Raw genomic sequence first — 15502 nt, forward strand, 5'->3', positions numbered from 1 at the left:
TTGTTTAGCGCAAATTGTTTGTTTCGCTGTCATAAACTGGTGCGAAAAATGGCCAAGAGAGCGACAGAGAGAGAGAGAGAGAGCGAAAAAGAGAGAGCTTGGGGCCCCTCACACACCCACACACCAACAAGCCCAGAGAGCGGGAGAGCGAGCGAGAGAGGAGGTGGCTCCACTTGGAGCCAAGCAGGTTTCCGGAATATCCACTGAACTATTGCTGCGCTGCTTTGGCGCAGGCGCACGGAGACACGTGTGCGAGCAAGACGCCAACTGTAATGCTGCGCTGGAAGCCCAAGCAAAGGAAGAAGAAGCACACGAACTGGCCCCACAAACTTTTTGCGGCTTTTTCCAACGCGACACTCGAGCTAAAACGCTCAGCGTGAGAGCCACGCAGCGATTCGCCGACGCCCCCGCCGAAAATCAGGACAGAAAGAGAGGGCCAGAGAAAGCGAGAGAGAAAGAGAGGGTGCGAGCGGCGAAGTGGAGCCAACAATTAGACGCCTTTAGACGCTCCATAATGCTAATGGCGTTGACAGTGCTCATCATCATCGCAACGCGGCCACCGCAATCGTTTCGTTACCGGGTAGCCGGCATAACAGTTAACCGTTAACTGATAACCGCAGACCATACCGCCACCGCCACCGTCAATCGCCAATAGTCAATCGCCAACCGTCAATCGCCGCCGTCAATCGTCCAGCGAAGCGGTACGGTCACGCTCCAATCGCCGCGTAGCCGCCGCTCCAGTTACAATTACAGTTTATCAATGTCACGCCGACGGATGCCAACCGCTGGAGCATCGCAGATACAACGCTACGTAGCTATATAGCTATAGCTATCTGATCGGAAAAACAGTGCGTGTGTGCTTATCTGATATCTAGTAACCATTAACCGATGTACGCGATCGTGTTGCCATAGCACCAACCCATTTATTGGGAGCTTCGATCAGTACAACCCCTTTCCGCTTCTAAACAGTTACAACATTCCAATTGCCGTTCCCTTTGATTTTAGTAGGACTGTTACCGTTTTATTTTATTCCTACAACTTTTATATGAGCAATATTTTTTATTTACTTATTTATCCCTTTCCAAAATACAAAACTTTTTTTTGGCTCTTTTCAAATGAGATACGGTCAATAGGAACTAAAGGCCTACAAGTGTGTTTATAATCTACTTCGACTTGCAGAGACCTCGAATCGGGAAGTTTGAGAGGAGGGAAAGTGATTCATTTGTTTTTCCAATCAACGAAACCCCTACCAAATGGTCACCTGCGGCCGGCAAACGTTCAACATGCTGCCCATGGCGCCGACGAGTCCTTTTGTAAGCAGCAGCTCCTCGGTGGCCGCATCCTCGACATCCGTTTCCGCCAGCAGCACCGTTTCCGCCTCCGCGAGCAGCAAGCCCAAGCTGGCCTTCAGCATCGACTCGATTGTGGGCGAATCCTCGACGAGATCGGCTCCTCTAAGGGTCAGTGTGATATCTTCGCCGCCGCCGCGCAGCGAAAGTCCCGCTTCGCCGACGAACACGAACAACAGTGGGCGCCGGACGCCCAGGGGCTATATCTACTGCCGCAGAAGGGATTCGCTGGACCGATCGCGCAGTCCGCAGAGATCACCGGTCAGCCGGTCGCCATCGCCCCCCAATGCAGGAGGTAATCCGCCAGCGGCGGGGAATACTCCAAAGTCCGGGGATCCATCGTCGGTAGCGGGAAATCCTCCAACCCTCATCCGTCCGTTGCCTCTGCCGGCTCCAAATCTAGCTTTAATCGGGAACCGCACCTCACCGAACGCCATGGCGGTGCGCATGGCGGGTCCGCCCCACCCGCCGCCGCAGCCACCACCATTCCTTGCCGCCCAGTTCCAAATGGCTGCTGCACTGGCTCATCATCACCAGCAGCAGCAGCAGCAACAACAGCAACAGCAACTTCCGCCCGTGCCAACTGGACCGCCACATGGTCCGCATCCGCATCTGCCGCCCGGCCAAATTCCAATTGGAATCTTTCCCGGCGGACCGCATCCCGGACATCCTCCGCCCCACGGACACCATCCGTTCGGGAGTGCGCCGCATCTGATCCGGGATAGCTATCCGCTGTATCCATGGCTGCTCAGCCGACACGGACGCATTTTTCCACGATTTCCAGGCAGTAAGTAATCACACTGTTTTAAATAGATCTATTGTTTATTAAAATATTTTCAATAAGATAACCGGTTCAGAGAAAATAACCGGTTTAGCAAGCAGTACCGCTAAAATGGTTTCCTTAAATTGAAAAATATAATTTTTATGTATCATCAATCATCTAAGCTAACAATTATTTGTAATAAATATACTGCAAAATTAATCACAGCTTAAATTTATAATAATACATATCTTAAATAATAAGAGTATATCTTTCTTTTACGGATTATTAGAAAGATCGTTGTTACATATATATTTTTCATATCAGAACATTAGAATGTTATGATAGTTTACGGTCGGTTTCTTCTTCTGCAGATAGCAACCACCCCTTTTGTTGGTTATTTTTCGCTTTAACTAGTTTTCCGCAGTCATTGTAGCCGTTTCAAATGGCCGCTGAGAGCCACAAAGAAAAAGAAACCACACCTAAAGTCATATTCGAAGCACAGCACCATTATAGTAGAGAGGACCCCAATCAAGCAATTATTCAGTTATCGCTGTTGTTGCCGCGCAGCTCCATATAATTAAAGTTAAATAAGCAAATGGCAAACATTTATTACAAGTTAATTAGACGTGTATCGGGCTCATCATCATCAGAGGGAGCGGGACGGAGAATGGGTGCGAGCAGGAAGGAGGGAATGTGGAGAGAACCGAACCCATTTTGATAACTATTTCCAAACAAATTACATTTTAATTAAATTGTTTAAACAACATTACACACATCGTTAGGTCAAGCAGCGTACCTAAATGGCCAGCCAAGTGTGTGAGTGTGTGTTTAGCATTTATTCACTCTATTTATACTTTTTCTCTTCACTCGAAATTACCATTAATGGCCGACAGACGGCGCCAGTTGCTCATGCGGCGGGCCCATGCGGCGTATGTGTAACGTACGAAAAGTGCAACCAGTGAAATGTTAATGCGTTTTTAATTGAGGTTTTGGGGCAACCAAGCAAAGAACCGAGCAATGGTAAAAAACTGGCAGATAGAAGCGAAGAGCCACCGCAAAGCGCATCTCAAAAACATTGTCATTTATTACGGTTTAACCACTTTTTCCTACCATTCGCTGCTCTCATAATTACCATTTGAATTTCCAGACCATGTTGGTATCCATTTTTTTTTTTCGTTTTTCGGCCGGTTAAATATAATAATAATTTTCGGCACACTCACACGCCTTTCACCTGCTTAAGTGTACATGTATCCCCGTTACGCCTTAATTATGTTGTACTCCGTTTCATTATTTTCTCCCTTTCTACTTGTTTTCCCATTTCCCGCCGCTCCTTCTCTTTTTTCTCACTTTTCTCCGCGCCGCCTGTAATTTTCGCTTGATTTATGAACGTGAAATGTCAATGTTTCGCATAACGATTTCATTAATTGTAAATGTTTTTCATCTCCGTTTGTTTTGTAACTCGTGTGAGTAATACCAGGTTACATGGGTTTGTTTTTCTCCCATTTTTTTTTTCTGATCTGGAGTGAGATAATGGGGATCATCGCGATAGCGACGGTGATGATACGTCAGTAACTCAATTCAGCTTGCACGTGCTGCAATTTCTGGGTGTTGCCCTCTAATGCAGCCGTTGAAGTTCTGGGAAAACGGGTTAAATTAACAAGGTTGAGATCCTTATTGTGAAGGGCTTAAATAGAGGGCACTGTAATTGGACAAGCTGCTTTGGGATTCCCATTCGAAAGGCTTAGGAGTTAGCAGCTAACAATTAGTATACCTCATAAATATGTAACGTTAGAAATCTAATTAACGCATTAGAATATAGAGTTTTATTATTTAGTATCACTGGTCTGACGTAAATAACTCTTCAAAAAGATGTATCTATACTACACGACTTAAAACTATATATATTTAAGTAGTGTTATGTAAAACCTTTCAGTTCGCCCCCTTTATAAAATTGCCCATTTCAGTAGTACACAGATTCCCCCTGTTCAAAACCATTATCCCAACAAACCCACAGAATTCCATTCATACATCCCGACTGCAAATGGCCATTCCCGTCAAATCGATCATCACAACACATCATCCCCGTCAGTCATTCATTTGATTTCAATTATCGATTCCGAGTCAATGTCCTCGTACGCGAGGAATGCAATAAATTAATGAAAAAATCATGAGAGCATAAAAATTAAGCCCTAACTCGGTAAAAAAGAAAGCAAACACAATTGCACATAAGTGATAAATAATAGGGCGCACAAAAAGGCCAGGACAGTCGAACAAACGAAATCGAAACGAAACGATCCGGCACTTCCATCATGGGCTAAAAAATAAGGTACACTCGAATCTCTATATATACAAAAAATGACAGCTGACAAGGGTGTGAGCCACTGCAAAAAAAAAAGAAAAAAACAAATATAAAAAACAACAACTTGGCCAGCAGAGCGGACACATCAATTAATTGTCAATTGCGCGTATTTTCGCACGGCGGTTTCCTTTGTGTCCACAAAGCTGGAAGAAAAAAAGAAAAAAGTGAGAAAAACTACACACACACTTCATTGAGAGTTGCTTTGCAGCAGCTCTGCAGCTAGAAAAAATAATTAAGTGGCCATTGTGAGCGGCGGCATTATCAATTATACAGCCTCTTCTAAGATACAGTCGTGTATCTTGTATCTTGCAGCTACATTGTTAGCTGTCAAATGTAACAAATGTCAAGCGATCGTGGGCTATATAAAAAAAAGAAGAAGCCGAACTAGATCACTCTGGATGCTACCTCCTGGCAATCGTTTGTCAAGTTCATAGCAAAAACCAGGCACGCAGTCAGTCCGCCGAGTCAGTTGCATCTGTCAGATACGTGGATACATGGCCATCAATGGTGCGAGGCTGCATTTATGAAGTGTCGAATTGACAAGTTCCCATTCCCATTCCCAGTCCATGCCATTCCCTCTTCCCTTTTCATTGTTATTATTATTTTTCCAGCCCGGCGGTGCTAACAAGGCACAATGCTCGAGTCGCAAGATACATTTCTGGGGTTGTATCTTGTATCTAATGGCTGCGCGCCCTTTCTCCTTGTATCCTTTCTCTATTAGCTGTTTATTTTTGCAATGGCTTAGCTTCTGTTGTATAGCTTGTGTCGTATTCTATGAACGGACTTCCTGCCTCCGAAATCGATTCGATTTGGCTATAACAATATTGATTTTGTAATTGGCACACCTTGCGGCACCTAAAAGATCCTTCAGCTTAGGCTTGTTCACTAAATTATATCACAACACACGGCTGGTTTACGTTCAATGTTTGGCTAGGCAGATCAACTTAGCAGCTTTGAAAGACCTAGAGTTTTAAGATGACATGATTTTGGGGGCAGTGAGAACGATCAGAAAATTGGTTAACCACCGGATTATGCTTAGCTGTTTTTCAGGAAATATCAACAGTTATACATCTTAAAATGTTTTATATATAGTGTTTTCTTCACTGAAGATAGATCTATTGTTTATAAAACCTTAACAATTAATACTAATTTCGGTTTATACCAGGAAAAAAACATAGAGCTGAAATACGCTTACTCCGAGCTTCGCAAGACTACTCCACTATCCATTACCTTTTGCCCAGCACATTCCTGTGCCCCACCAGAAATCTCAGTTGCATCTCGCACAGTAGCCTGTTGCCTCATATCAATATTCAAATAGTGGCTCAATTCAAAATTTGTTAACTCGCAGGCGCAAAAGCCAAGCTGGACTGGGCTTCAAGGTGGGGATTGGGACTGGGAATGGTTATGGGTATGGGGGATATGGTCTTCCAGAAATCGTGATAAACGTCAAAATATCACGTTGTGCCGGCTGAAAGGAAGAACAATGGGTCCTCGGTCCTCCAAAGAGGCGTCGTTGGCGGCTTTTAGGAGCGCTAAAGTGTTCGGCTTGGCGTCCAGGCCGAAGAAAGCCAGCTCCTCTTGGCCAGGGCCAATTGTTTTGGCCTTATCAGCGATTCTGGGACATGGCTGGAAAAAAAACACAGCGCCGAAAGCGGCACGAACCAGAAGCCCTTTGTGTTCTTTCGCTGTGTGTTTGGCGGGCCATGTCTGGAAATTTGTTTATTGTTTTGTAATGAGCGTGTGCAACATGTGAGTGGCCACTGTGTGCGGCATCTTTGCCCGCGGCATTCGCGGAATTCATAATCAACAATTTGAGGCACAACGTCATCTAATTGGCAGAGCAGTCAGCGAAGGATGCCGCAGCTCGGCTCCTCAGATGGGGTATATAAATACAATGTCTTATGAAATCAATATATTCGATGGTAAATCAATTTATATTAGTTAACCTAAGTACTTCACTCCTTTAAGAGTGTGTTAAATTAGTATATTCACTTTCATTATTTAAGTATTATTACATTTCATTAAATATTTTTAGTATGTTTCTAAGGAGCAGCCATTAACACTCTGATTCCCGATCTCTTGCAGATTTCCTGTTCCAGCCATTCCGCAAGCCAAAGCGGGTGCGCACCGCCTTCTCGCCGACGCAGCTGCTCAAGCTGGAGCACGCCTTCGAGGGCAACCACTACGTGGTGGGGGCGGAGCGGAAGCAGTTGGCCCAGGGACTCAGCCTGACCGAAACGCAGGTGAGATGGGCCACGCCGGGTGGCGGCCGCCCTTAATGCGCATCAAATTCAATAAGCACCCCCAGTTCAACCCCTTCGGTTAGGGGCTAAGTGATTGCATGTCGTCTGGTCGTTAGCCCAAGAAGTGTCGGAGTTACTGAGTTATTAGCGCTTCCAGTGGAGGGCCTTGCAGAGGTTAAGAGCCGCGCAGTGGCACGGGGCACGGGGCACTTGACTGTGCACCCTCGGGGGCATAACTGGGAGGCAGGCCGTAAATAGAATTAAAGGACTCGTTAAACTTATTTACGGCTTGCCAAAAAAAAGAGAGTACGAACACCGATAGCCAAATGGAAGGGTTAAAGAACCTCCCCCAAGAGGGCTACTCCGAGCTCAATTGCTTCCTGAAAGTGCGCTTAGGAAAATATTTATACTAAACAGGGGTTAGAATGGACTCGAAGTGTTGGTCACAAAATGGTTGCTCCAAATCTAAGTTGAACAATTAAATAAAATAATAGCTAATCTATTGAATAACAAGACAAATTGTATATAACATTAAAGAATCTTCTAATTTTGTGTGCCCACTAGGTTAAGGTGTGGTTCCAGAACCGACGCACCAAGCACAAGCGGATGCAGCAGGAGGGCGGCGATGGCAGCGACACCAAGAGCAACAAGGGCAGCTCCTCCGGCGGCGGAGGCGGCGGCGATGGGGAGGACGATGCCAAGCACGATGGGTCGCAGCACAGCTACGAGGATGCAGAGGATCCGGAGGACGAGGACGAGATCGAGGAGGACGACGAGGACGAAGTGATCGACATGGACGACTATGGCAGCGAAATGGATGCGGAGGAGCACCAGCGGCTGCGGGAGCAGTTCCAGCAGCAGTTGGCCCAGCACCAGCAGCAGTTCATGCAGCAGAATCCCGGTGAGGTGGCCACCCTCAGTCCGCAGCAGCAGCACCAGTTGCTGCAGCAGCACCAGCAGCATCTGCAGCAGCAGCACCACCAGCAGCAGCAGCACTTCATCCAGCAGCAGCAGCTCTATCTGCGGGAAAGGGAGAGGGAGAGGGAAAGGGAGAGGGAGAGGGAGCGGGAAAAGTCGCGGGAGCGGGAAAATCAGTAACTAATAGTTGGCCATCAACTATCTCCGCTATTTTGTGTTCCTTTGATTTCATGTAAATTATTTGTCAACTGTATAGCTTAATTTTAATTGTTTACTACTTAAAAAATAAATAACAAAGCCAATAAATAAAAGAAATAATACATCAAACACTTATTGCCATCCACATATGATGGCCATTTACTGGCAAACTTTGTGCCATTGCATGATAAACTCATTACCAATGCACAACAGCTATCGATCAGCTGCCAAAATATAACCAATCAATGGGCCAAAAAGAGGAAAAACCCGCTAACAAGGCTTTTCCTTTATTGAGTTGTTGATGGAAGTCCTCATTCCCGGCGAAAATGTTGTGTGCCAAACGTTGACAGTAAAAAGTGCAATCAACAATTACGAGTTACGGTCTCATAAGGCGGCCAAAAAATAAATGTCAGTTAGCAGAGGCCCAAAATTGATGGCAAAAATTGATATTCGGAATGCAAATGAGTGCCTATAAAATATATTTACTATGCAAAAATCGCTCGAGGGTTACGTACACATAGCAATATGCATTTGGGCCAGCAATTTGGGCTCATTTAAAGCGAAAAGCGAGCTAAACCCAAAATTAAACTGACAAAACGGCAGGAGATCACTGAGTTGCCCAAAATATATGAGCCCGTTGGCAATGGCAGGCCGAAAAAAAGGAACTTAAAATATATATAAATAAATTCCCCGCGTTTTTTGATATGGCACGTTAGTTCCAGGCGATCCGGCGAAAAGTTCAAGGTAATTGCCGTTGTCAAAGCAGCGCAACGAAAAGTGGGCGGGCACCGTGAAAACTTGGCCAACAATTTATGGGCCACTTGACTACAAGCAAAGGGTGTTGAGGTTGCACGCGAGCAATCACCAGAACACCAGGACGGAAAAAACCCGAGCTTCCTCCACCGCCAGAATGCCTGGAAAATTCTCGTATTTTGCATAAACGATGTGAGAATTACTTAATTGCAGATGGAATGGGCCCACGCCCACCCATGCAATTATATATGTCGGTTTGCTCTGCGTTTCCTCTGTGGGCCGCGAATTTATGAGGTCTCGACTCGACCCACAAAATGAAGTTGTCTACTGCGAGTTGCAGGTGTCTCAGCAGCTTGGCACTCGACTGGAAATTCCAGAGCAATGGAGGGTGGTCTCCAAAATGGAGGGTCGGGGTCAGCAGGCACTGCACTTTGTTTGCCCCTTCGAAAGCTGCACATTTTGGCAAATATTTTCCTTCATTGGACAGCAGCTTTGTGGGTTTTGCAGGTTTTTGTCCACATGTTACCGGTCATGTTGGTCAACTATTAAAGTGGCAAGTATAAATTGTAAACGAGCGTTAAGTATAAGTTATCATGCCGTAGTAATAACACTCTTGTGTTTAATAAATACACATTATATTTCTTTCTAATTAATATTTTGTAGATATCACCTTATACATTGCAATTTTACATATAAACCTGGAAATTAAGTATTAAATAGACTTAATTCCTGGTCTCTAACAAGTGCATTGGATAATCGACTTTTTCCCGTGTTTCTTGGCTTTTCCGTTGGCAAACCCTTTCGTTTGATTTTGGCGTGTCTGCCAGCCGCGATGACGAAGACAAAGACGGTGGCGATGACTTTGAAAACAAAGCGAAAGGGAAATGGCTTTCAGCCAAGCCACTTGGAGCATATTAAGGGCGTCATTAGTTCCCCAGGCACTGCAAATTTGACAGGTTAAAGGAGTGGGGGCGCCGGCGATTGAAGGGCCTGACACTTGCTGCAGTGCAGCAACAGCAACAGCAGCAACTGCAACTGCAACAGCACAGAAGCAGCACTAACCCTTTAGGTGGCAAGTAAAAGTGCTGGGATATATCAAAATGAATCATAAAAACTGTGAAGGATTATTTCATCTTTAATAAAATAAATATATAAAAATAAAGAGAGTATAAAAAAAAATTTAAGTACTCTTTCATAGCGTTATTTTTGTGCCAATTTGTTAAGTATGAGCACCTCAATGATATCATTGTGAGCATTTCGATGCATTTACCAAAAAATTTCTTAGAAATCTACATATTATCTTTGTACCTAGTATAAAAGGGTCAAATTTCGCCCATTGGGTGTCAAAGGGTTAACCAAATACGAACGTGCTGGCAACGGCGTAGGCGTCCGGGTTGTTATTGTTGTGTCAGGTTTCCAGCTATTTAGCGGCAATTTGTATGGGAAAAGTTTGCCAAATGTAAACGGAATTGCAGTTTAAACCTCATTTGGCGCACATCGTGGGCGGTCGATAGAAATAGGCGACTGCAATACCTGGAATACAGCAGTAAAAACAGTACGTTTAATAATTGCAAAGTGTTTTCTATTCGCCTTCGTTTCCAGGTCATAAATCAGCGATTGTTCAGTCAGTCGCGGCTGGCGCCTCCTGCTCGAACATAAATTTAATTGAAAGACTGGGATCGAGGCTGGAACTTCGACGGGAACTGGGTTTGGGCCAGAAAGCCAAAGACTGGGCCAAAACCCAAGAGCCAAAGAGCCAAAGATGCCAGCCGGAGGTGGAGGCGTCAATTGGCAAATTGGTTTCCATGTCAGCCAGCAGGAAAAGTTAATTTTCTCGCCGCCATAAATAACACCCTGATCGACTGGAACTACGGCACGATCGAAGGCATCAGAGGATCTCCATCTGCCGATCGGGAATTGGAATAGCAATGCGAATCTCCTCTGGCAGGTGAGCATGGGTGCTGTCCGTTTCGATTCCAAATGCAATTCCCTCGCAGGCCAGAAGCCACGTTTTTTAATGCTTTTTTAATTGGAAATGCACAACAGCACGCTGATGACGCCCCAAAATGCTAGTTTGCCATTACGTAATTGCAATTTAATGATCGAGTCTGCGAATAGTCAACAAACATTTTTCAACTCACACTCATACGTGTGCAAAGGATGCCCCGAGGCATTGTTTATAATAATTTAAATATACTAATTTCTTTTAAAACATCAAATAAAGCAAAGAAAGCGTGTTAATGAAGAGATAGAGTAATAAAGATTCGTTACAACAGTAGAACGAAGTGCTTTGCGCTTTTAATTGACTCTCTTAATAAAACACTTTAATAAATTGCCAATTAACTAAAAGTGGAAACTGCACGGCATCTATAAGCGAATACAATAAGAGCAAGCCATTGTTAAAGTTTTCCTGCAAATAAAGGAAGTATAAATTACGTTCGTGGAAAATCTTTGACAGATTGCCACACAAATGATTTGTTAATTTCGTATAATTGTGGATTTGTCGAAGTGGAAAATTTATGTGGCTGCTCTGATGAAAATTAACATTAATTAGGCACGAAAAAACGGCAACAAATTCAATTTAATGCATTCCCTGCTTTTTTTTTTTTGAAAATCCTCTGATTTTGTGGAAATTAATGAGCGGCCATTTGGCGCACTCCGCTGCCACGCCCACAAAGTACACGCAAGCCTTGTTTCTCCGGTTTTTCGTTTCTCTCCGTGCTTTTTGTTTATAGAATCTGCCTTAGTTATATTTATAAATTAATGGGCCGAGATAAATGGCAAGTGATTTGTTTCAAGCGACTTTTTTGGGAACCACATTGGGCGCCGGAACATGCTAAATGCTTCGGTCTACTTTCTGGGAGGCCCCTAATTTTTGGGAATCGAGTTCAGAGGGTGTGTTAGCCATGAATCTCTGATGTTTTCCATCCAAGCCCCTTTTTTTTGAGGGCGTGGCAATCTGAGCAAGTTTTGGTTTATGAATTTGTAGCAAATTGGGGAAAGATCTGAAATCGGTCGTGCCCTAATGATGATGAGTTCTGATGAGTAGCTGGAAGATGACTCACAACCAGAAAGACTTGCTGGTGAAAGACTTTCAGTAAAGTAATAAAGCATTTCTTAGGGAAAAATGCTAACAGAATAAATGATCAACTTCAGTAATTATAAAACTAGTTGATTTGGGGATTCATTTTGTTGTTAGCATCTGACTCATTTTGAAATTACCCATTAGGTACAAAGATCTTTATTAATAAATCTTATTAATCACTATCAATAAACACGCCCCTTATTTCTCAAGCATCCCCCGGATTCCTCCCACCTAATCAAACTAACTTATACATCCCCCGAGTTCAGTGCTTTTTCCCTGCCAAGTTACTTCTAAGGTTCACCTGACCAGCCAATTAACTAATTAACCTTTGACCCAATCAAGAACCGCCCCTAGCAACAAAATCAATAAGTGCATGTGGGCGCATGCCACGCCCCCGAACATGAGTGAAGCTCAATTTAAAAGCCATTTCGCTTTGTCGCCGCCGACAAATTGCCGACATTTGCTATTAAAACCTTTTTGAAGTCCCCCTGCATGTCGGGGTCACCACTGGCTGTTTGCAGTTTGCCGTTTGCTGTTTGCTGTGGGTATGCTAAAAGTTTTTGTGGCACAGTCGATAAATCTGCTGCCTGAAAAGGCAACATAGCGTCGGCCAACTACTTTAAAATAATTAATGGGTGCGGCCCAGCAACCGAAGTTAGCCAAGTTTCGACGCTGACAATTGGCTAAATTATGGGGTCGCCTCACAATTGTTATGGCTGCAGCGGCGGGGGTTTTCTCTAGCGGGGGAATTACGAAAGGAGCGGGGTGCTTGGACACCTGTCCCCCGTCCACTTCAGCGAGGTTGCACTGTGAATGCCATTCGCTGAGCCCAAATCAAAACAACAACAGCTGCCACATTGAGCCAGTTAATTAACACATTTCCGTGCAGCCGCTCATTAGGGGAAATCTGGCAAATTGCTAGAAAGATGTGGGGATTAGAAGGGGTTGGAAAACACCTGCATCTTTTTTATGGTTTTCCTATAAGGTGTAATTTTTCAGATATTTTGGAAAATAAGAAAACTACATTATACTACTACTACTACTACTACTACTACCTTATATGCAAGCTCTGCCCTTAATTCAGAAAAGATCTTGCATTTTGTTGATCCTATCAGTTAACTCAAGTTAAACAAAATTATAATTAAATTAAAATTACGAATAAAGTTGGTAATTGCTTCCAAGACCTAAATATAACCCCGCCGTATAAACATTTAGCTGTGCGAAATGGCTTGGCTGTGCAAATGATGAGTGTGCCTCTAAGCAAAAGCCGTGCAAATAAACTTAAGTTAATTAACTTCTGGTAACATTAATTTATGCAGCATGATTAATTACCCCGAAAACGATCTGCCAGTCAGAAGTCTGGCCCAAGCGGAGGCCCAAAGCTGGCGCGGATCGAGTCGGAGCTGGAGTTGGAGTCGTAGTCGGAATCGAGCAAGTGGCCAATGGTCGATGGTCGATGGTCAGTGGATAGTGGACAGTGGTTGGCACGTCAGCCGGCGGCCTGTCAGCGTTGCCTGCTACCGGGAGGCAAGAGCAGAGACGTCTCGGCTGCCACAACTCAAACTGCATGCTGCACAGAGAAAAATTGGGGGATACTTATACTTATAGTAACTGAACTCTTGAATTCTGATTAAGATGAGGCAAAATACTTGTTATAAATTTGCATTAATTATGGTAACTAGATAGTTTGTTTAATATATACCGCAGTTTTTCCACCATTTTTATTTCGGCTAAGATACTTTTTTTTCAGTGCTGGCGATTCGCATCGCTGCCGCAATTTCGCACGCAGTTCCGTTTGCTGCGGGGTGGCGATCGCCGTCGATGAAGGGGTAGGATGAGGAGGAGGGTTTCGCGTGGGCAGAGGGGGCGGTGTGTACAGCTGCAGCAGCAACCAGTTGAAAACGCCATTGGTCATTTGCAGCAGCAGCAGCCAGAGCGAAAAGGCAAAAAGCAAGAGCAACAGCAGCGCCGGCCATTAAAATGACATAGAGCCAAAAGACGAGGCACGAAGTTCCAGAAGGCAGTCAGTTGGCCGGGAGCAGGGACGAATGCGGGGTATGAGGCAAGTCGTGGCCACTGCTGGCACACAATATTTAACCCAAACACATTGCTCCGGGGACCCAGGAGCAGGGAGTTGGGAGCAGGGAGCCGGGAGCTGGGAACTGGGCGCCCTGGCCAGCATGTGTTAATGTCCGCCAATGAGCTTGGTGCCCGCCACTCCAGACTGGCCGACAATTAAATTCGTATTAGCGCAAACACTGCTGCAGATGGACACCAACTTCTAGCCGAGAGCTAATCAAATGGATTTATTCCCTGCCAGAGGACAGCAGCTGCTCAATGATTGGAAAACGCATCAGTATTTGCTCTAAATTAACTTCATTTAGCATAATGTAATTACAGGTGGTGCTCGAAGGAGCAAGGTGATTGCAAATGTATTCATTGGATAGTAACAAATAATTAAGATAAGTAGTAAATGAATCCGACACTAGATTTTAAGGTGGTATAAACTCTGTTTTTAATTTAAATGCATATGCAAATTGTGTTGACACTATAGACCATTTTATTACAAACAGTAGGGAATAAGGATTTTTTATGTTTTCGCTAGGAGATTTGGTACTATAACTAAGCTGTTGTAAGTGCTCATAAAGTGTCGTTGATTGTAAACGTGAATAAATTTAACTTTAGCTAACTATCTTAAAGTATATTGCAATTCTAGACCTGATGAATGTTAATAAACCCTTTTTTTAATGGTTAATGACAGTAATTTCATTTTTCAACTAGCTATAATGAATACAAAAAAGGTGCGATATCATAGAAATGCATTATAATGAATATTGTTGCGGTTATTCGCATATTTAAAGCATATTTCAGACCATCTGCCAGATGAATTTGTACTTTACTATGTTAACTTTTTGTTTTCCAGTTCAAGGCCAAATCTCCAGATTCAGTTAGCACTCAACACGGAGACCGCATTTTGCAAATGAGTTTATCTGCGGCCGCCGATTTCAGCAATTCTGGCAAAAGCCTTTTAACTGCTCGCAAATTTATGTCCCAGCTTAAGAAAACACTAAATGAGTGCCATGCATTTTTTTATCGCACGCAGCAGAGCAACACAACAACTAATTAGACATGTTAAAGAACTTGTTCGGAGTCTTCCCCTGATTTCTGATTTCTGCGGCTCTGCGTTTCTCTGGCCGGGCAGTGAAATGGTAACAGGCCAAAGACTCAGCCAGCACACACATTTAAAAATGCTCAACTTAATTAATTGCCCAGCAAATGCCGGGATAAGGGACTTTAGCCTGTTGGCTTGTTGACTCGTTGGCTGGCCATGGGTTAAGTGTGACTAAAGCCAATGACTTGATATTTGCCGCACGATAGGATGCCGTCGAGGATCCCAAAGGGTTGGGGCTTCGGTGTTCGGTGTTCAGGTCTCGAGGATCTCGTTTCGCTTTTCATTAAACAAATATCCAAACACTTTTGCCGCTGATCCGGCGACACAGATTGCGACCCGGCTGGAGTTCGGGAATCCGCGTCCGGGGCACATTTTCAATTTCAATTTCGTACCTCTGGCTGGCGACAAAAGGTCTGCCAAAGTCTTGGCAACTTGTTAATGAAGTTTTATACCCTTTCCCCACTGGGCATTTGTTGCATGCTCTGCGCGTGCTGGCCAAACGCAGGCTAATCGAATTGGAAAGGCTGGCGATTTGACACCAAGTAATTTTTGGATTAACTAAGAATTTCCAGGTGTTTATAAGCCATTTGCTCATTGAGTTTCTAACGATTTTAATTGGTTTTGCTTGAGGTATTGGAATCTGTAATATATCTAATATTAAA

General features: G+C 44.2%; 1 protein-coding gene across 2 annotated transcripts; it reads left to right on the top strand.

The window, feature by feature from the left end:
• Positions 1-346: 346 nt before the first annotated feature.
• On the top strand, positions 347-7959 carry LOC117144360 (homeotic protein empty spiracles). Of its 2 annotated transcripts, none has more exons than XM_033309478.1 (4): positions 347-852; positions 1180-2136; positions 6557-6714; positions 7279-7959. In XM_033309478.1, the coding sequence occupies exons 2-4, from the start codon at positions 1254-1256 to the stop codon at positions 7810-7812; spliced, it is 1575 nt and encodes a 524-aa protein (XP_033165369.1). In that variant the 5' UTR covers positions 347-852; positions 1180-1253; the 3' UTR covers positions 7813-7959. The 2 variants fall into 2 exon arrangements, with proteins under 2 accessions (XP_033165369.1, XP_033165368.1); XM_033309477.1 differs by having other exon boundaries at positions 347-848.
• Positions 7960-15502: the final 7543 nt, after the last annotated feature.

This window comes from Drosophila mauritiana, chromosome 3R (assembly GCF_004382145.1).
Source record: "Drosophila mauritiana strain mau12 chromosome 3R, ASM438214v1, whole genome shotgun sequence".
In the NCBI taxonomy this organism is placed as follows: Eukaryota; Metazoa; Arthropoda; class Insecta; order Diptera; family Drosophilidae; genus Drosophila; species Drosophila mauritiana.